This window comes from Apiospora hydei, assembly GCF_038363865.1.
Source record: "Apiospora hydei strain CBS 114990 chromosome Unknown utg000004l_segment0_segment0, whole genome shotgun sequence".
NCBI lineage: Eukaryota > Fungi > Ascomycota > Sordariomycetes > Amphisphaeriales > Apiosporaceae > Apiospora > Apiospora hydei.
In genome coordinates this window covers 5,694,404-5,714,348 of record NW_027117363.1, presented here as the reverse complement: position 1 = coordinate 5,714,348, position 19,945 = coordinate 5,694,404, and the positions used below count along the sequence as shown (strand labels likewise).

At 55.6% G+C, this 19,945-nt stretch overlaps 6 protein-coding genes across 6 annotated transcripts; 3 read left to right on the top strand and 3 right to left on the bottom strand.

The window, feature by feature from the left end:
- Positions 1 to 830: 830 nt before the first annotated feature.
- PG997_004320 (NuA3 HAT complex component NTO1) lies at positions 831 to 4,574 on the top strand (the record flags this gene model as incomplete). The annotated part of the gene is made up of 5 exons (XM_066808635.1): positions 831 to 2,288; positions 2,366 to 3,055; positions 3,132 to 3,397; positions 3,453 to 4,211; positions 4,256 to 4,574. The coding sequence occupies 5 exons, from the start codon at positions 831 to 833 to the stop codon at positions 4,572 to 4,574; spliced, it is 3,492 nt and encodes a 1,163-aa protein (XP_066672253.1).
- A 1,558-nt stretch (positions 4,575 to 6,132) lies between these two features.
- Positions 6,133 to 6,773, bottom strand: PG997_004319 (uncharacterized protein; the record flags this gene model as incomplete). Its single annotated transcript, XM_066808634.1, has 2 exons — positions 6,133 to 6,313; positions 6,379 to 6,773. The coding sequence occupies 2 exons, from the start codon at positions 6,771 to 6,773 to the stop codon at positions 6,133 to 6,135; spliced, it is 576 nt and encodes a 191-aa protein (XP_066672252.1).
- Positions 6,774 to 6,784: 11 nt separating this feature from the next.
- On the bottom strand, positions 6,785 to 8,997 carry PG997_004318 (copper radical oxidase; the record flags this gene model as incomplete). The annotated part of the gene is made up of 5 exons (XM_066808633.1): positions 6,785 to 7,228; positions 7,538 to 7,948; positions 8,040 to 8,260; positions 8,328 to 8,681; positions 8,781 to 8,997. 5 exons carry the CDS (start codon positions 8,995 to 8,997, stop codon positions 6,785 to 6,787), a joined length of 1,647 nt encoding a protein of 548 aa, XP_066672251.1.
- Positions 8,998 to 10,412: 1,415 nt separating this feature from the next.
- On the bottom strand, positions 10,413 to 13,558 carry PG997_004317 (eukaryotic translation initiation factor 3 subunit A; the record flags this gene model as incomplete). The annotated part of the gene is made up of 2 exons (XM_066808632.1): positions 10,413 to 10,619; positions 10,664 to 13,558. 2 exons carry the CDS (start codon positions 13,556 to 13,558, stop codon positions 10,413 to 10,415), a joined length of 3,102 nt encoding a protein of 1,033 aa, XP_066672250.1.
- A 3,077-nt stretch (positions 13,559 to 16,635) lies between these two features.
- Positions 16,636 to 16,981, top strand: PG997_004316 (uncharacterized protein; the record flags this gene model as incomplete). The annotated part of the gene is made up of 2 exons (XM_066808631.1): positions 16,636 to 16,796; positions 16,861 to 16,981. 2 exons carry the CDS (start codon positions 16,636 to 16,638, stop codon positions 16,979 to 16,981), a joined length of 282 nt encoding a protein of 93 aa, XP_066672249.1.
- Positions 16,982 to 18,410: 1,429 nt separating this feature from the next.
- On the top strand, positions 18,411 to 19,411 carry PG997_004315 (uncharacterized protein; the record flags this gene model as incomplete). Its single annotated transcript, XM_066808630.1, has 2 exons — positions 18,411 to 18,709; positions 18,862 to 19,411. Coding segments are annotated over 2 exons (849 nt in total), but the record flags the coding sequence as incomplete, so codon positions are not given.
- Between the last annotated feature and the right edge of the window lie 534 nt (positions 19,412 to 19,945).

Genomic DNA, 19,945 nt, shown 5'->3' with positions numbered 1-19,945 from the left:
CAATGCGCCACCCGCAGCGGACGTGCTGTTCCTCTGGACGGTCGCGGCCCCTTTGCGACGACGGCATCGTGTTGTCCGTTCGGGTCTATTGTTGGATGGAGCAAGCAAGGCATGGGGCATGGGCCTATGGGAAAAATCTGGGGTCTGGCTGCCTAAGGAATGCGACTAAGACCACTTCGGAACCCACGTATGTAGCCGCCCAGCCTATTCCCACCTGCCACTACTTGGTACCGCTACCACCACCACCCACGCTTCCGCCGCGATAGCTCGCCAGATCAGGGCAGAAATACTACAAGCAAGCCAACAGGTGTCTGCTGATGCGACCGATTGCCCGTAGCGACGCACCCCCCGAAACGCGAGCCCGTGTTGGGTAGCCTAGGTCACGGTGAGTCGGTCTTTCCCCTCGAGCAGCATCAATTGCCGGCCGCCCCGCAACCAGCTTGAAACCAGCGAGCGCAGAAGAGCAGAAGAGCGCGAGGATGACTAATCCCACCAAGATAGGGCGGAACAGATAAGTGGAGAGTCCCACTTGTTTCCCGATTTGGCTGTGGCGCCGACAGCATGCTCAACTTCATCGCGTACCTGGCGGATTCTTCTACTCTGATTCACCTCAACGTCGGCACTCGTGGTGCACTTGGTCTGTCCAGAAACGCGCCTGCTCACCACCAAGACCCCTCGGCCGTACTTTCCGCACCATCCATGTTCTTTTTCAGATGCCTTGTCCGCCCTCTCGTCGCACGCCGAGCAGCTTCCCCCTTGATGCGACGCGCTGAACAGAGCCATCTGTCATCATCCAATTCCATCATTTTTCTTGCCAACAATCCATCAAAATGGCCCCTAGTCCTCGGACCCCGCGCCAGGCTGCTCTGAAAGCTCCTCGCGGAGGCCGTCCTAAGTCGTCGCGTGCTTCGACTGACTCGCGACGACGCGAGCGGGACGCGAGTACCGCTGCCGCAACCGAACCCCCTCCCAAGCGACGCCGCTATGTCCCAGGTGGCCCCGGCGGCGGCGGTCGCTTCGTCAACAAGGAAAAGAACGACGAATCTGTAGGCCGACCCGCCCCAGCTACTGCGACCAACCCCCGATCCCGAGCACGCCAGGCCATGAATAACGCCGCAGCCTCGCCCTCCGTCTATCCCCGCCGCGAGCGCAGCACAAGAACAAGGACCGCCACCCGAACCGAACCTGACGACGAAATGCAGATCAGCTCAGCTGCGGCAGTAGCTGCCGCCGTTGTCCAGAGTGAAGGCTACAAGCCCAGAGAAGAGCGAGGCTGGGAAGAGTTCCACCCCAACCTAGATATCGAGGCTACATTCATGGTATTCCATGCCGATGATGTAGACGGCACGGCAAAACCCGTACCAGAGACCGCCGTCTTGGCTGCATCCGCAGCGAGCCACAACGAGGCTGGCAGTCCTGTAAAGGATGGCAATGAGGCTGCTGCAAGCGCCTCAGCAGCTCTGGGCAGCGGCACGTTACCATCTGCCAGCACCGTGCCCGGTACACCATCCAGGCGACGGTCCGTTCGGCCAAGGGATTCCTACTTTCCCTATCGGTCGGACTTCGGCGTGACGCCCAAGACGCCCAAGGTTCTACCCATCTATAATCAAACACCCAAGGAGCGCCTGGATCTGAAACTACCATCTTACCGCAAAACGAATCGCATCCTACTTTTTGAGAGCAAGAAGTTTGGGCAGGCGAGATATGTCGACAAGGCCATGATGAATGTTGGCTACCAGGAGAGCGACAACTATATACGGCCAGATCGGCGACTAATCAAGGCCACTGACGCCAATGTGGAGGACGAAGCCGACCAGTCTTTGCTGCCGAGGCCAGATGGAGACTCTTCTACACACGGACACGCACTCGGCCGTGTTGAGTACGATATGGACGAGCAAGATGACATGTGGTTGGAAGCGTACAACGCGCAGCGAAAGGCAGTGGGGTGGAACCCCATTACCCGCGAAGTCTTCGAGATCACAATCACCAAGATCGAGAAGGAGTGGCATGCACTAGAGAAGCGGATCCCCAAACCTAACCCCAAACCACCGCAGACTCACCGGCCTCGCTCTAGCTCAGCTGCGGCCGTTAATGGCGAGCCGCAGACGGGCGAAGAGCAAGATAGTAAATGTGCGATTTGCGACGATGGAGATTGCGAGAACACAAACGCCATCGTGTTCTGCGATGGCTGCGACCTGGCGGTTCACCAAGAGTGCTACGGAGTACCCTTTATCCCCGAGGGCCAATGGCTCTGTCGCAAATGCCAGCTTATTGGGCGCGGTGTTCCGGTCAGTTCATTCACTCATTCATGATCGTCCATGTACACAATCGCCGAGGTGCCGTTATGCTAACACTCGCTTTCCAGACATGCATATTCTGCCCAAACTCGGATGGAGCCTTCAAGCAGACGAATTCTTCCAAATGGGCGCATCTTCTCTGTGCCATGTGGATTCCCGAGGTTACTCTTGGTAACCACACCTTTATGGAGCCTGTAATGGACGTCGACAAGGTGCCCAAGAGCCGCTGGAAACTCACCTGTTACATCTGCAACCAGCAGATGGGCGCCTGCATCCAGTGTGGTAATAAGGCATGCTACCAGGCGTTCCATGTGACTTGTGCACGTCGAGCAAAGCTGTTCCTACGGATGAAGAACAGCTCTGGTGCTCTGGATGTGCTTGATGGCAGCACGAACCTCAAGGCTCTTTGCGACAAGCACTGCCCTTCGGAGTATGCCAAAGAAAATGATGTCTCACGCGCGACAAAACGGGCCAAGAAGTTTTACAAGAGAGCCATGAAAGACCGTATCTGGGCTAACAGCCAGGCATCTGCCATGGCAATTGCCGCCACGCACCGGCAAGCCCTGACGGAGCATCCGGCTGATGAGTCCCAGATCACTGGTGCCAAGCTATCAGCAGTCCTGGGGGACCAGAAGAAAGGCCAGGCTGGGAAGTTCATCTGGAAGCTACCTTCCGGCGCACCAGTGATCCCGCAGGCTGTCTTTGATATCGTCGAGTCGTCGTTACAGAGATTCAACTTTCTTAAGCGAAGAGAGTTTGTCGGCGATGCTTGTCGGTATTGGACCCTCAAGCGCGAGATGCGCCGCGGGGGCAGCATTGCTCAAACGCCTTCAGCTGCAGATGGAGACGTTCTCGTCGATGGAGCTCACGCGACGTAACTTTGCCGCCATGGGCCCTTCGGGCAAGGCTCGCCTATCGAGGCGTATCGAATTCGCCGAGACACTCATTGCGGATCTCGAGCAGCTTCAGGCCATGTCCCAGCAAGTTGTCGAGCGTGAGCGGTTCAAGCTTGAAGCAGCCGAGCTCGAGCAGGACTTTGTCGATACCTGCTACTTCCCCATCCATAAGGCATTGCCACCAATCGTAGAGAAAGCATTCACGTGAGTTGCCCTGTATTTGTCATTCTAAATGAATAAATGCTAAGTTGCTGTTCAGACTCGACAAGAATCTCTTCCGCGAGGGTTTGCTCAAGCTCCAAAATCGAGTGGAGGAGCGGCACTACACCACGACGCTCGCGTTTGCCCATGACCTCTGCGAGGTTATCAATGTGGGCATTAATACCGAGCCGGAGCAGGAGCCACAAGCTCCGGTTGTCATGGACTCGGTCGTTGCGCCGCAGACCAAGTCGGATTTCTCGGACCACCGAGACCGCAAAAAGCTGGGGAAACGCATTCTGAAGCTTGTGCAACCACAGCTCGAGGCAGCATTGCGCCTAGAGACGGAAATCACAAACAAACCGGTCGAGAACCTCAAGCAAGAACTTGAGGGTATGATAGAGGCTAGCCTGGAGTTACGGCAGAACTTGGCCTCGGCAACTACGGAGGGTGAAGCTAGCCAAGATGTTATCATGGTAGATGCCTCCAACGAAATCACAGTCGGGGAGCCGTCCAGCGAAGGGACGGCTGAGGACTCGCAAGCGGATGTCGACATGGGCGAGGCTGAAGGCGAGAGAAACCCCGAGGATGGGAACATCGAGGTCAACACTTCTGGCCTCGAAGAATCAGAAGACACCAAAGCAGACGTTACTGCTTCCGGGCCTTCTGCCACAGATGAGGACGAGAACGACGAAGTCGTGTCAGAGAAAGAGGCGGCGCCTCACACAGATGGTGTGAAGGCATTAGATACCCCGCCATCGACTAATGGATATGTGGCAGAGCCTCATCCGGTTCAATCTGGACCGCCGACTCCGCCGCAGTCGAATGGAAGCTTGGGCAGAGACCATGCCAACATCCTCGCAGACGGCGGTGTGCCGTGGTACCTCAAGGGTTCGAGCCCGAGGGCACCTCGGCGTTGCAGGAGCAATGGCCCGGCAAAGAGGCCATCCGGGGCCTGAGCGAGGAGTTGACCGAAATGGACGAGGACGAGCTGAAGGGACTCGGGGTGGACTTCAGCATGGACGACGGTATCGACACGCCTAGTGCTAATGACGTGAGCAATACCGCCGCCACTACCGCTGAAGCTGCTGCTGCTGCCACCGAAAACAGCGGCCTACTTGGCTCGGCCAAGAAACCCGCCAAGGCGAAGAGGCGTAAGACGACTACCTACCGGCGGAGATAAATAGCACCTCGCAGCCGGGTCTTCAATGTACTTATTAGTGGCTTGGAAGCTGGGTTTCCTTGGTTATTTTCTACTTTCCCTTCTCCTTCTTCCATTACAGTTCTCGGGGAGAACAATTGTTGTACGATGTGGCTACGTGTCGTCTACCCCCCGAAACGCGATCGTCTTTGTCAATTCTGTGTTTATTCTCCCTCTTGGCCGCTTGCTCTTTTTCCCTCCTAAATAGCCTTGGGTTGTGGTCCTTGATTTCGGCGTTCTGGCCGGGGAAAGAGCGAAGGAAGGGATCTGGGGTTTCGTGCAGAGCAAAGCCGAGATGGCATTGAGGGTCCCTACTACCATTTGTTTCTGCGTTTGCCGAGTCGACGATGGAGAGAGGAAGATGGACAGAAAGAGAGTACGGCGTTTTGGCTGGGCGTTCATCATACATACATGAGATAGTGCCGATGCGCTTTAGTCAGGCTTGACTTGACAGTGGCCAGTCTGTCTTGGAGCCTCAATAATCTATGTTTATTGCACATACATCATCCTCGCCATTTGTTTTGCCCCTGGATGAATGCATTGTGACGACGGTAGACCGAGTCTACACACCGCCGCCTCCTATCGATCCCTTTGATTACGACGTACGGCTGGCAGCGTATATTAGGTGTTTATTTCAACAGGGTATCAACTAGGGTAGATCTGATTGATGCACGCGAAGGCTGCCGCGCCCAGTGCCACCACCGCCGGTGGTGCGGCTCACTATTCCACACCAAGGACTATTGATTAGTTGGGTAGGCACTTAAGCTACATATATAAAATATATACAAAAAGGGAAAGGGCAGGCAAACGCTGCTGGGCCTGCACGAAAAACCAGAAGAGAGAAAAGAAAAGGAGAAGAGCGTGCCCCCACGCCGGATTGAACGACGGACCTTTGCATATCTCGTTGGTAGCTCCTTCCCCGGAAACCCCAAGTTTTCAAGTGGGTCCGGGATCGTAACCGCCTATTACAAGTGCAACGCTCTACCACTGAGCTATAAGGGCTTGTTGAATTACTAATCACGGCCGAAACGTGATTTGTGCGATGACTGATTCGCCTCGTATTAATTACTATGTAGGCAGTTACTACTACGACCCATTTATTCCGGGAAGGAGCGACGACCAAGTACATTAGTAGTTAGTTGCCTGTGGACCGAAATTATAACAATTGTATCAACCAAATTTTGGGCTAAATCTCTTCAATGTTTTGCGTTTTCGCGCAAGTTGAAGTGCAAATCATAACTCCCGTTTTGTATTGTGATTTTCGAGTAGCTAGCGCATCAGGCCAGAAAAGAAAAGACCTGTCAAACATTAAGAGCAATCAACCAGAAACCCCTTTTGCAGTAATCACATCTCCCTGAGCACCGCCCTCCTTTTCATTCTCCCAAAGCCGTAACACGCATCCGTACCCCAGAAAATAACAACAGAGATTGACCGTAAAACATAAGCAGCAACCTTCCCACCATGACTTGAGTGTGTCCCCTCTCTTTGTCCCTCTTTCCCGTTCTTGCCTCCTCTTCTTCGTGCTTGTGGTTCTGGTTCTCTAGGAGAAGACACCGTACTTCTTGCACTTGTCCGAGACCGAGTTCTTGTTGATGTCGAGGCAGTCCTTCATCTGCTGGACGCACTTGGTCTTGGCACCGTCGTAGCTGTCGACGAAGCTGACCGCGGCGGCAACGGGAGCCGAAGACCCGGTGCGGCGGTGGTAGGGTCGAGCGGGCTGGCTGGTGGAGGTACCAACAAAAGTGCCGGCGGGGAGTAGCCCATGCCGAACGACTTACCCCCGTACTTGCCCTTGGTGCGGCAGCCCTCGGCATAAACGGACACGCATTGGTCGTACTGGGTGCGGCAGGCCTGCGAGCACGCGTCGGCCACCTTGGGCGCTGCGAAGGACACGCACTTCTTGGTGTCCTCGTCAGTGTACAGCTTGAAGATCCTGCCAACTCTGTGCTCCGCCTCAACGTTGTTGCACGTCAGCGCCGGCAGGTTGATACCACCCAGCGGGGTGCTGACGTCGTAGCCGTACTTCGCGTTCTTGGGCTGCTGGCAGATGCCCGTGGGCGTTGCGATGGGGCAGGTGCCGGTGGTCGTCTTGGCGGGCGCTGCCGACGTCAGGGTGGTGGTGACAGGCTTGGCCGATGTCACGACAGCAACCTTGCTCGTAGCGGTGCACGGGACTACCATGGTCGTCGTGGTCAGCTCGAGCTTGCTGGTGGGCTTGACCGGGGCCACGCCTTGGTGCATCTGTCCTTGTTGCCGGCCGGCGACGCCTTGCAGTAGTCCTGGATTTTGCCGCACCACTGGGCGAAGCCGTTGCAGTTCAAGGCGTCGGGGATGCCGGCTTTCAGGTAGCAGCTGGCGACGTTCACCGCGCAGTGTGACCAAGCATCCATGCACCCCTTGCCGTCTTTGAATTCGGGCAGGGTGTAGCACCACTTGCCGCAGCCGAATTCGCACTTGGGGGCGAGACCACGATCGACGTGCACACGCCTACGCTGGCTGTAGCAGTGCTGGTCTTGAGTGTAGTCAACGGCGTGGGCGTAATGGTATTGGTCGCGGGGATGGTCGATACTGGCGAGGATGGGGAGGGTATCTTGACAATCGTCGTCGAAGTTGACACGAGGTTCGTGGATGAGATGCTAACAATGGGAGTAGACGACGATGACGTGCTTACGATGTAGGTCGACGTAGAGGTAGAAGGAATGTTCACCACGAAGCTGGAAGTCGTAGACGATGACACGGCCAAGGTAGACGAGATGCTGATGGTTTCGGTGGATGTGGAAGGAGCGCTGGCCGCATAGCTGGAGGGAACGCTAGGCGAGGATGCTGGTAGCGTTTCCGGGGTGCTGACGATCGGGGTAGACGATGGTGCAGTAACCGCTCCGCTGGAAGCAATCGAAGACGTTGACTCGGCCACAGTGGGTGCAGTGGGTGCGCAGCCCCCATACCCATAACCGTTCTGACAGACCGGGGTCGAAGAGGCTTCTGGCAACGGCGATGAGGAAGATTCCGGCAGGGGCGAAGAGGTGCTGGCGATCGGAGTAGACGGGGTAGACGATGGTACGCTGACCGCTTCGCTGGAGGCAATCGTAGACGTTGACTCGGCTGCGGTAGGTGCGGTTGGTGCGCAACCTCCATACCCATACATGCCCTTGCAGACAGAGGTCGAAGGAGCCGCGGACGTTTCTGGCAGGGGCGAAGAGGTGCTGATGACCGGAGTAGACGAGGGTGCCTCGATTGCTTCGCTGGAAGCAATCGTGGTCGTTGTTGACTCGGGTACGGGGGTGCAGTTGGTGCACAAGCCCCAGGTCCATGTCCATATCCATATCCAGCTTCGCAAACAGGGGCCGAAGATGATTCTGGCAGCGGCGAAGAGGTGCTGATGACCGGAGTAGACGAGGGCACCTCTATGGCTTCGCTGGAAGCAATCGTGGACGTGATGCTGCTGACAGGAACGGTCGAAGGCATGGGCGAGACGCTGTAAGTGCTCGGGGGAGCTACAGGCGGCTTGTATCCGCACGGCTGAGTGCACCCCAAAGGTTGGGCCCAGTAGACGTTCTGGCGATTACGGCCGCCGCACATTTCGCCGGAAGCACCGTTGCAGGGCATGTTGCACTCGCTGGAACCGGCTGGGGAGACTCCCTTGCCGAGGACGACGCCGCAGTAGCATTCTAGTATAGGCAGTTAGTTGGCGTCTCCTTGCTCTCCTCCACATCACACTTTGGATTTGGCACGTACCACCCGCATACTCGGTTGCGGCGTAGGGGAAGCCGCCAGCCAAACAGCTCTGCAGACACGCCTTGGTGGTCAGGTTGCTGTACGACAGGCTGTCCTGGCGGAAGAAGACAGGCCGGCCGTTGCTGTCGTCAGTGTAGCAGCCCATGGGCGTGTACGCATCCGTCGTCTGTGCAGTGATATCCGGGAATGTTTCGTCCTTGTAAAGAGCGATGCTGGTGTCACCACCACAGGTCTCGGCACTGTTGCCGGAGCATTGCTTGTTGCACAGGCCGCTGTCAACTTTCTTGGTGTTGATGGTGTTGCCGCAGTAGCAGGTACCGACATAGAGCAGGCCAGCATATTCAAATCCGTTTCCTGTCAGTCAAGAGGGCCGTGTGGGTTAGTATGCATCCGGTTGAGCATCGGGGGAACAGGTCGGATCGGGTTAGAGCCAACAAGCACTCGCAAGCTCACCTTTGCACCTCGCAGTACAGGCTTCGGTGGTCATGTTGCCGGAGTCCATGTCCATACGCTCCATCAGGGCGCCTGGCTGGGCATTGTCGTAGCATCCGAGAGAAGTAAAGGGCTGGTACGTGTCGGCGCACGAGGGCAAGTTGGAATACCAAGCGTGGACGCCGCGGGTAACGAGTGTAAGGGCGGTAAACGCCAGGGCAGACTTGTAGGAAGACATGGCCTTCTTCTACGGGAGGAACGAGGGTAACGAATGTAGCGTAGAAGAAACCAGGACTGCTGTAAAGAATGACTGAAAGAGTGGTGATGCTGGGTGTGGATTCGACATGTTGGAGCGGGGGAAGCAGATGAGGCCATATATATAGGCCACGTAAATTCAAGGTGACAGACATATCGCCCATGGCCGGAGGGGATAGTGACACCCAGCCCAAGCCTCTGTGCATCGCTCGTCATCAGGGGGCTACGGCAAGTCAATTGTCTGCAGGCGTCTGTGGCAGCCGCCCGAGCAATCAAAGCCTAGCTCTCACAGAGAGATGATCACGGGCGTACTGCAGGGTGGGCAGGCTGCCTCCTAGGCGTAGCGTAGCGATGCCATGTTGGAATGACAGACAGCCCGAGGCGTTGGGTCTGGGACTTGCACGGCAGGCAGTGGCAGTAGTGGAAATGGAAATGGAAATCGTTGAAAGGGGAAAGACCCGTCCAACCCAGCCAACCTTATTTTCAACATCATCGCCACCACCAACATCGAAAGCGATAATAGACAGTTCACCTGTTCCCACACTAGCCACGATGCTAGCACATACTACAGAAGTTTCCCCCGGACGGCGTCTCTATCCCCTTTCCCCCTCACCTTTTGGCCTACATGTGTGGTACGGACACATGCGAGCAAGACGGTAGAGCAGTGCACTCGTTGTAATTATGCACGGGCCTTACTTACGGCTCGGCCCAGGACCGAGAAAAGAAGGCTATCCCGTGTTTACCAAACTCGTCGAGTATATCATGCAAAAGTGACCGAGTACGACTGGGTGTGCGTCTTTTCCCTACGTGCTGCCTGCCCACCCGATCAAGTTTTGTTTCATAGTCAAAGAAGATGGCCGCTTTACTGAGTACAAATACAAGTCAGCGTGGCGTGGATCAAAGGGGGAAATAGGGCAACGAAACCAAGCTCTGGATAGCAGTAGCAGCAGCGTGGCTGAGAAACCAACTCTACTCCCCTGACTAAGGGGACACAGACATACCTCACATTGATAATAAGAAAGAGATCGTTGGCGCCTCGTTCTCGTCACAACTAAATCAGTCAGACAACACGGACACGGTACTAGAGCATGCAAATTTGAGTAAAATGATGAACCGAGAGGGAACCCCCATTGCGGGAAGGCTCCCATGTATTTGTTATGATGCGGGGATCACTTGGCAGAACCTGGCAAAGCTGACAGACGCACCGCCCATCGTCAATCTATTCCGACTTACGCCCCCTTGTCCATCAACATCCAGTAGACTGTGGCGACCGGGCAAGGCAACAAAAGCATTTCGGAGACGTCGTCGTTCTCATTATCAACTTTTAGAAATACACAAAGTGCAACCAGGACCAGACCCCAAACTCCGAAGTGATGATATCCTTCATTCCCCTAAAGTCTACTGCTTATCCCGGAGGTGGCGGGGCACGTATTTGCCAGGGGCCGCAGACGCACGAAGCGGCTCAGCCGGCGGCGTTGTGGCCGGCTCCTCAGCACGGCGAGGAGCAGGGCCAGCGCCCGAAGCAACACGGCTGGGAGGAGCGCTGTCTCTGCTGGGAGCGCCGCCAGATGCGGCCTTGGCAGCCTCACGCTCGCGCCATGATGGCTTTCCACCCGCAAGGTTGAGGCGGGGTGGGCCGGCCGAAGGACGGTCGCCAGTCGGTCGGTCGTTGGATTCGGGACGCTCCATGGGGGAGCCGTGCGGACAGGCAGATCACCAGCAGCCCGTCCTGCGGCCTCCCTCTCGCGCCACTTGCCTGCTCCAGGAAGGTTGAGCGCCGGGCGACGGCTGTCTGAGTCGGTCCGCTCCATAGAAACAGGCTCGCGTCTGGGAATGGAAGCAGAGGCCTTCTCGGCATTGCGTCGGGCCATAGCCTCTTCTTCTCGGCGAGCCTGAAGGGCCGCCTTCTCGAGAGCCTCTTGGCGATCCTTCTCGCGCTGCTCCTTGAGCTTTGCCATCTCCGCACGCTTGGCTTCGGCGCGCTTCTCTGCCAGTTCCTTCTCCTCGGCAGCACGCTCCTCGGCCTCCCGAAGCTCGCGCTCCTTCTCCTCGCGCTCCCGCTTCTCGCGGAGCTTTCTCTCGCGATACTCCTTCTTACGAGCGGCAATCTGTCTCTCGAGTTCTCTCTCGGCGTCACGTTGGCGCTTCTCAAACTCGTCTCGGCGACGCTCCTTCATAGACTTCACATAAGTCTCGTACTGAGGCACCAGACGCTCGAGTCGGTGCTTGAGCTCGACGCTCTCCTTATGCTTGGCCTTCGACTCGGCAAGGGTATCAGTCTTCATTTTCTCGTAAGCAGCAACATCGTGGTCTCGTTGCTTGGAGTAGTCTTCGGGGAGTTTCTTGGACTCCTCCTTGCGGAAGGCTCGCTCAAGATGATCGATACGCTTGCCGGTGATGCGGAGCTTCTCATTGACATCGTTCTTCTCGCGTTCCAATTGAGCCAGCTTCATGGCCCGCAGGCGGTTGGTGTCAAGATCGTCAAGGTTCTCAATATCAATGTCAATGGCATTGGGTCCGATCTTGAGGTCGGCAATCTGCTTCTTGAGTTCTTCCTTGCGGACGCGTTCACGTTCGTCACGGAGACGCTTTTCCTCACGCTCCTTCTGTTCCTGAGCAAGACGTCGCTCCTCGGCCTCGGCCAGAGCCTGCTCCTGGAGTCTCTTCTGGCGAGCCTTCTCCTTCTCCCTCTTGGCATGGAGCTCTGAAGCCTCCTCCTTACGCTTCTGAATGATGTTCTTGCGGAGCAAGATTGCGTGGTGTTCTTCATCAGCGCCAGCCTTGGCTCGGGCAAGAGCAGCCTCGTGGGCCTTCATACGAGCCTCGTTGTAGGTGGGATCGATGTAGAAGCAAGTAGTGTGAAGGCACTTGGCCAGGCGGACGAGCTGGGAGCGGACAATCTCAGAGGGGGTGTTTTGCAGACGCTGGACAGTGCCAGTCTCGCTCTCAGCAGAGCCACCGGCAGAGCCAGCGTGGGAAGCCTTCGAAGAGGAGAACACATCGGTGTCGAAGCTGAGTACACCGGTAGCGTGATCCATGCGGATGGACAAGTCGCCCTTCTTGTTTCCATTCATGATGAACTTCTCAATAGTGCCACGGCTGATTTGGTAAGGGTCAGGGAACTCGGCAAGGCTCTCGACAAAGCTGAGGTCTACAGTCTCGTACACCTGAGACAGCTGCTGGAACAGACGTGTGAGAATGACCTGCTGCAGAGGCAGAATGTACTTCTCCATCTCCGCATCGGCACCAATCTTGGCGAGAATAGGGGAGATCTTCTGGCAAATGGAGAGAGGATGGAAGTCGACCTCGAGGATGTTGTAAAGGTCGCGAATCTCGGGGCGTGCTCTCTTCAGGAGGGACTTGGACAAGGCATCCCGGAAAAGGACAGCACGAGTAGGGGCCGAGGACATGCCCAGCAGGTGTGTCAGACGCGAGTTCTTGTTCTTTCGGGCCTCGTCGAAATCAACCATGGCGCCCCGCGATCGCGAGGTGCTGATGACGGGAATGGAGAGAGCAGACAGGAGCACGAAAGAAGCAGCCTTCTGGAGATCGGCATCAGTGGCAGAAGGGTTCTCGGACTTCTTGCTCTGCCCGGTAGCTACCAGCATGGCAGACTGGCGGAGAAGGTTGTAGTATCTAGACCAAGCAGCAGCATGGAAAAGGTAGTTTTCGCCGACGAGGAAAATGCGAGTGAGCTTCTCATAGTAGTTGGCCATCATGATGTTCTTGGCAGGCCTCTTGCTAAGGTTAAGCAGCGTGTGGATGTCCTCGACACTTCGGAAAGCCTCTTGCCAGAGCTCAAGCTCAACAGCAACGTTGAGCTGCTGGAAACGAGTCTCGAGATGGCGCTGCAGAGTGTCCGGGTCGTTCAGGTTGATGGCATGCATCTGCGACGAGTACTTGGCCGCCGTCTGGACATGGTTTCGCAAGAGCTCGCAAAGTCGGCGGAACTCGGTCTTTCGTGCGTGCTTGAGGCAGAAGTCGAAAGCCTGCATGGCAGTGCTCTGATACAGGATCTCGAGCCGGGCATTGTTACGCAGGATGTCTAGAACTGTCCGGTACGCCTCCCACAAAAACTTGAGCCAAGGTGTGATGATGGCACGGTCAGTGCGGTCCTTTGATTGTTCGCTGGATACGGTGGCAAGCAGGATGGATTCGGGGGTCTCGGTCGCTTCGAGATCGTCGATGTTGGCGGATGTTTCTGTGAGTTCATCGGCCTTCTGCTGAGCCACAGTGACCTTCTCGACAGCCAGCTCGATGAACTTCTTGAGGATAAGTTCGATGGTGGCGACATTAGTGTTCTGGGCGATGTTCTTGTACGAGTAAAGGGCATCCTTGGCAACCTTGCCCTTCTTCTGGTCGACAGAGAGCTCGACCAGGAGCATCATAACGGGCTCAAGGGAGGCGATGGGGACATTTCGAGAGCGCTTGGAGGTGACATGGTCGTGGAGAAGCGTCAGGGCAGCCGGGGCTTGGCCGACGCCCATGAGCTCCTGTGCTCTTTTGAGAACATTCTCAGGCTTTTGATGCGGGGGAGGCGGCATCGTGGCGATGATTTGCTGTTGTTGCCAACAGATGCCCGTCGACAAGATGTCTGATTGTATGAGGGGCTTGTGGTGTGAAGAGAATTTGTGACAACACAATAATCTTGTGGGTAGGTTTGGGAAAGCGCGGGTGCGGGGCTGCCTGGGCTGGGCTCGTTTTTTTTCTCGCCTAAGCCCGGAGATGTCCCGGCTGAGCAGCCAGGCTAGAAAAAAGCCCAGAGAGGGAGAATCACGTGAACTTCACCTAGAAAACACCAAACACCCGACCTCAGCACCACCGACAGACAGCGCCAAAACCCGTTCGACGCCAACAGACGATGGTTCTGGACACTACAAGCGAGTGATTACTGCTGATGGCAATGTTGTTCAATGCACTGATCGAAATTGCCGCAATGGCCAGGTAGGTAGGTAGGTACCTCTTACAATGTACCAACCTGAAGTCAAAATTCACAGCACCCGGGTAATGATGAAATGATACAAAATGGCAAAGGCTTTGGGCTGCGCAGAGGCACTGACCAGGGTCTGGGACAAGCGCCCATAGTAATCGAAAGGGGGCTCTCTGGGTATGTAATCACATCAGCCAACATATTGGCGAAAATCAGAATACCTACCTTTTTTTGGCATTGGAAGCAGCAGATACTGTCGCAGCACGCTCGCTTGCAATACGCATCGCAGGGCACTCCCAGGAAGCAGGAAACAGAGGGCGGCGGTGTCCTTTCTACTCGAGGTTGAAATGAGCTTATTGATGGGTCGGTTTCCTGCTGCTGGTCCTGGTCCTGAAGCAAAGTGCTTAGACGCGAGCGCGAGGGACACCCACCCTTATGATATACGCGCGCATCGTTGAATAGGCAACCGAGCCAGTCTACTTATCCATACCCAAGCATTAATTCAATCCGGTTGAATGAATTGTGTTGAAACGAGGACTTGCACAATCGGAAACGGGTATTTGGATAGCAGCTGGTAAAAGTTCTGCCTACTCGACCAAGTATCTCCGTGTCGGATATGTGGGGTATCTCTGTGATAGGAAAGTACTTACTATCTATTCCACCGCCTACTGTCCATGCTATGTATGTATGTATTTGATGCATGTTCATCTCATTTGAGAGGGGCATCGTGGTCTGCATGTCCCAACAATTGCGAGGTTGATACCTCACCACGGAAAAACAGGCCGTTGGCCATCATTGTCGTCGAACAAGCAAGCTCATACCTAACCGATCAGTTGATACCTGCGCGCATATTGCATTGACACATGTACGTACATAGGTATTCTGACCAACAGGGAAAGTACCTGTCTGTTGATCCTCGAGTTGATACACCTGCAGAACAGAACAAAACCGCCGGCCCCACTGAAACGATGCCGACTGTGCTGCTTGCTTCTCGAACATGACACGGGTGTTGTGTCTTGACTGGATACTTGTGCTCACCGAGGCGCTGAACGGCTTGGCCTGAGCAATGCGGGGGGATCACCTCGATTTGAGACAGCGCAGGCTCACGATGGGGGCACCGCCGACTTATATATAACTACATTAGGTATACCTATGCATTGTGTCTGTATTGGCCCAAGAGAGGCCCCTATTCGGAAGATGGCTATGCATTTCCAATGCGGTCTGTGAATGAATGGCCTATGCGCGCTATGGTTTAATGTTATTCTGGGTTCGACGGGGGGTGAGATCAGACGGGTGACGGGAGACCAAAGCGAGATGGAATTAGAAAAGAAAGAGGGAGAAAAAAACAGACAACCTGGATTGGTGGCAGAATCTAGTTGACCTAGGCCATTTGAAGATTATGTCGCAGGTAGATTAATACGACTGTACATGACGGTCGATCAATAGCAACGCGTGCTAGGGGAACAGATGCGATGGCCGTTGCAAAGTAGCTCGGCCTGTTCGCCGTCTCAAGCACTACTATTGCCTGCCAGAATGGAGACCAGGGCGACGGGCAATTTCCCAGAGCTGCAGGCCCCCCGTAGGCCCCCGTACACCGTAGCACTCTAGCCCTATCCATTTATCAGTCCGCATTGCGACCATTGAGGCCTGGCAGGCATGGGCAAAGGACCAGCTCGACCAGCAAACCAATCGCCCCTGGGTGCCAGGATCAAATTTCCAGAACTGCCCAGTCTTTATTAGCCCCCTCCCCGGCCTGGGTACAGCCCGTACAGTACATGTACTGACCCAGTCTACCCAGTCTACATAATCCAGTCTACCCAGTCTGGCTGCCCCCCCCCGTCTGCCCGTTTGGCCTTAGCTTCTGCAATGCGCCCGTCCAGTCAACCTCTCTTTTTCTCTTCCCCCGTACCTGCTCGTAGGTAGGGCACTCGTACCTCTTTTCCTTCCCTCACATTGTCACTTGTCGCAGCTTCGACAATCAGCGCGCTCCCTTCTATTGTCGTCGTCTCAGAGCATCGTGCCTCTCGTGGCCTTGTCCGGCGAATTCATCTATCCACGACCCGAGTCGTCTAATTCTGTAAGTTTCCTTTTTCCCCTTTTTTTTTCCCTCACCCCCTTGCGAAAATGGCAACCCAGAGACAGAGAGGGAGGGAGAGACAGAGAGAGTCCAGTCGGAGTTTCGGTATGCTGCCTGGACGACACAAACAGCACACGGTATGCCTCGCTTGGTGTCGTTACGGCCCCGAAGGGGGATTGCACAAGACAGGACAGGAGTGTGTCTGGGAAGCGACAAGACACAGACGGACGACCTGTACAGCTCAGCATCATCGCCAACCCGCCCATGGCCTCTCTCTGTTTCCAAATCAAACCCCTGCCAAACAAAAATCAAATACAGCCGAAAAATAAAACCAGCCAACACCATCAACAATGGCGACTAACCGACAATTGCATGCAGCTTCTTCTTCACCTGCTTCGTCCCCGAAGCAACCTCCTTGCCGCCGTCAACAAGCCGCTCGTTCTCCCTCATCGACTAGTAGAGCTGGTCCGAGCTCCGATCCGACGCCGACACCAGCGCCAGTAGCAGCTCCTGCACCTCCTCTTTCCCATCAACTTAATCCCCAATACCCTTTGCGGCCTGACCCTCGACCCCAATACCGGAGCGACTCCAATTCCTCGACCACTTCCACTACCATGCCTCAGTACACCTCCCGGGACGTCGGCGATCCTTCGCAAATCAAGAAGAACAAGCAATCAATGGCCGACCTCAAGCTGCGACGCCTGACGGAGCTTAACAGCCGTCTGCGAGAAGACCTCGAGCGAGAAAGAATCCCTGTTTCGCAGGCTTCCAAAAGGTAATTCGCGACAAGCACACCGCTGCCCCCGTGTTGATTCAGCAAACTAACTGATCGATGATAGTATCATCGCGTACTGCAACAGCACGCGTGACTACATGGTGCCTTCGGTATGGGGGGCCGTCCCCAGGGGCGAGGACCCCTATGCGCCACAGCAGAGTGGAGGATGCTGCTCGGTCATGTAGAGCCATGACTGGATTCGGACCCCGTCGGAGGGGACGGAGATCACAGGGGCGACTCAGTCATCCTAGTCTTACGCCGCGACGAACAGCAACACAAAGAGCAGGCAGGCTACTATTGCATTTTGATGAGCAGGGAGTGGGTGTGGACTGCTCGACCACCTACGCCAGAACCCGTCCTCGACAGGCCAAGCCAAGCGCGGCCACGATCGAAGCAGGCGGGATAATACCACCAAGAGCAACAGCCGCGGATACCCCCAGGAGTTGAGGAGTGAGAGTTGAAATGCCTATGGAGATTCAGGGGAAGCTGGCACCATTTACGATAATCAACCAAGTTTCCTTTTGCTACGATGTATGTATTTCAGAGGGTTGGATGGGCCAAAAAGCGCCCGCCCATTGCAAACCGCAACGGAGGCAGGCCATTCGGGAAGCTCTTGAGCATGTATTACTTTTAGTTCCGGCCTGTACTCTCTTTCTTTTCGACTATTCTTGAATCAATGAGCAAAAACAAACTCGTGAACAGCCCAGCCCTTGTTGGTCTGCAATATATATACCTGGAGCGCTCCCTCGCCCGCTATGTGACTGCTGCACCTCGTTCCACATGTCAGATGGAGTGGCATCGTCCATACTGCGCAGCATTCACTAGCTCGGCCGGCAAGGTCGGTTCTCACGGAGATGCTATCTTTGATTGATCAGGCTAAACGAGAGTGGGGGAATATGATGAGTAGGCGCATTGGTCTTGGATTGATCCTCCACTGCACACACACTATTGGACAGCAGGAGGCCTGGCAAGTGCTCACCAACTGTCTAGCTTGGTACGGGTTGACAGGGCCGCAACAGTCCTCTGGCCTCACCTCTCGTGACACCAAACTCGAGATGAACGGCTGTCACGGGATCGCGAAGCCGGCCGACCCGCCGGTGGAGACTGCGCGGACGTAATTCATACCGAGGCCATGGTAAGCATGGTCCTTGTGAAGTAGGTACCTAGAGTCCTAGATACCACACACCACCATGACCTACGGCCAACAATGACAATGACAACGACATTGACGGCTTAGGTCACCTGATGCAGTTAGCACGTAGTATCTACATTATGAGGTATTGCACCGATTTAGCAACGATAGATAAAACTCTCCCCATCAAAGCCCAAAGGGATGGATGCATGGGGCACGTTTCCTGGCGAGAGAATGTCTGCGTTGTAGAGTTCCGGAATTTGCAGCGTTCCCACTGGCGGCCGTCCTTGGTGCTGTCAGGCTGTGTGTGTCACGCCAATTCGGTAGCACCCGTAGAAATTTAGGCGTTGAATGACGCAGGTCGTTGCACATCTCTCTTTCCCACCTACCATTCCGATTCCGAGACAGTGGACGGCGCCATCAACCCCCTTGGAAAGAACCAGGTTATCCAATTTGCGACGCGCAAGCTGCATGCAGGAAAAATGGCCGAAATAACGAACTCTTCCTCCTCGGCGGCTCCCGCGTCGGACCCCGCTCCGTCTGCGCCTGCGTCTGCGCCTGTGTCTGTGTCTGGCAGCAGCGGCCATCTTCCCAACCCCGTGCTTCCCCGGGTGACAATCCGCTTCTGTACGCAATGCAAGTGGATGTTGAGAGCGGCCTACGTAAGTTCCATCCCTTCACTGCCTCTGCTGCCGTCATCACCGACGGCTAGACAAGCTGCTCTCCCCCATTGGGCACGGCTACGTATCCCGAACCCCTTCGTCCCTCCCGCGCCCTCCCCGTCGTCCGCCCCTACTGATATAACCCCCCCACCTACACACGTCCACCTGACCGTGCTTAAACTTTCCGCGAACCTCTTGGCCCGCCGCCCCTCTGACATCTGCTTCATGACGGACGGCGAGAAAAATAAAATTAAAAATTAAAACACCCGAGAACTGACACCTCGTTCCCCTCACCCGCCAACCAGTATGCCCAGGAGCTCCTCTCGACCTTCTCCACGGGTCTGGGCGAGGTGGGCCTGCAGCCCTCGACGGGCGGGACCTTCATCGTCGAGATCCTAGCGGCCGTCGTGACCCCCACGGGTGGCAACGGCGATGATAACAAAAACGCACAACCGCTACAAGAACCCGCGCCTGCCGCCGCCGCTGCGACTGGTGTTCCCACCACCACCACGCAGCATCGTGTGCTCTGGGACCGCACGGTGGACGGCGGCTTCCCCGAGACCAAGGAATTGAAGCGCCGCGTGCGAGACGTGATCGAGCCCAACCGAGACCTGGGCCACGTCGATCGTGACCACGCGAGAAAGGCGAAGCGTGCTGCTGCTGCTGCTGACGCTTCTGCCCCTGCAGCACCACAAGAATCGATGTTGACGTCGTCGTCTTCTTCGTCAACCCCGACTGTCGTCCGAGATACTCCGCGCCAGGGGCAGTCGCATCCGCGCATGCCGGTGACAGAGGATGGGGCGAAGGACACGGGCGGAGCAGTATGCGAAGACTGCCAGTAGAGGTAGATATATCTATCAAAAGAAATATGGAGAAGATGAAAGAACAGGCACTGTGGTGTAGTAGAAGGGATAACCAATTACGCTTACTCTGGATCTCTTCTTTGCCCAAGCCATCCTTGCTGGGCCTGAAGCTCTCAGGATGGGTGGTGAAAGAAAAAGAAGAAGAAAATTCAGCAGCGGCCCATTTCCGCATTGTGTGAGGACCATCTGGCGGTGCAAAGCATACTGCATCACACCCTCAAGGATCACGCTCATAAGAAAACTGCTAACGACTCGAGCCCAGAGGAATAAATCGAGTGGTGCAGTGACAGTAGCTATGCAAAGTTGCGTTGAGTTACTACCTTTCACGCTGCCGAGATAGGAGGCAGAACAACCACCCCTTCAGGGATAGTTCACCAAGTAGACATCGCATAATACCACCTACAATAGTCGTTGCCCAGACTGTAAGACACTAGCGTAGTATATGATCATGTCTGGCCGCTTTGGTTTGCAGACCGATCAACAAAACTGCTC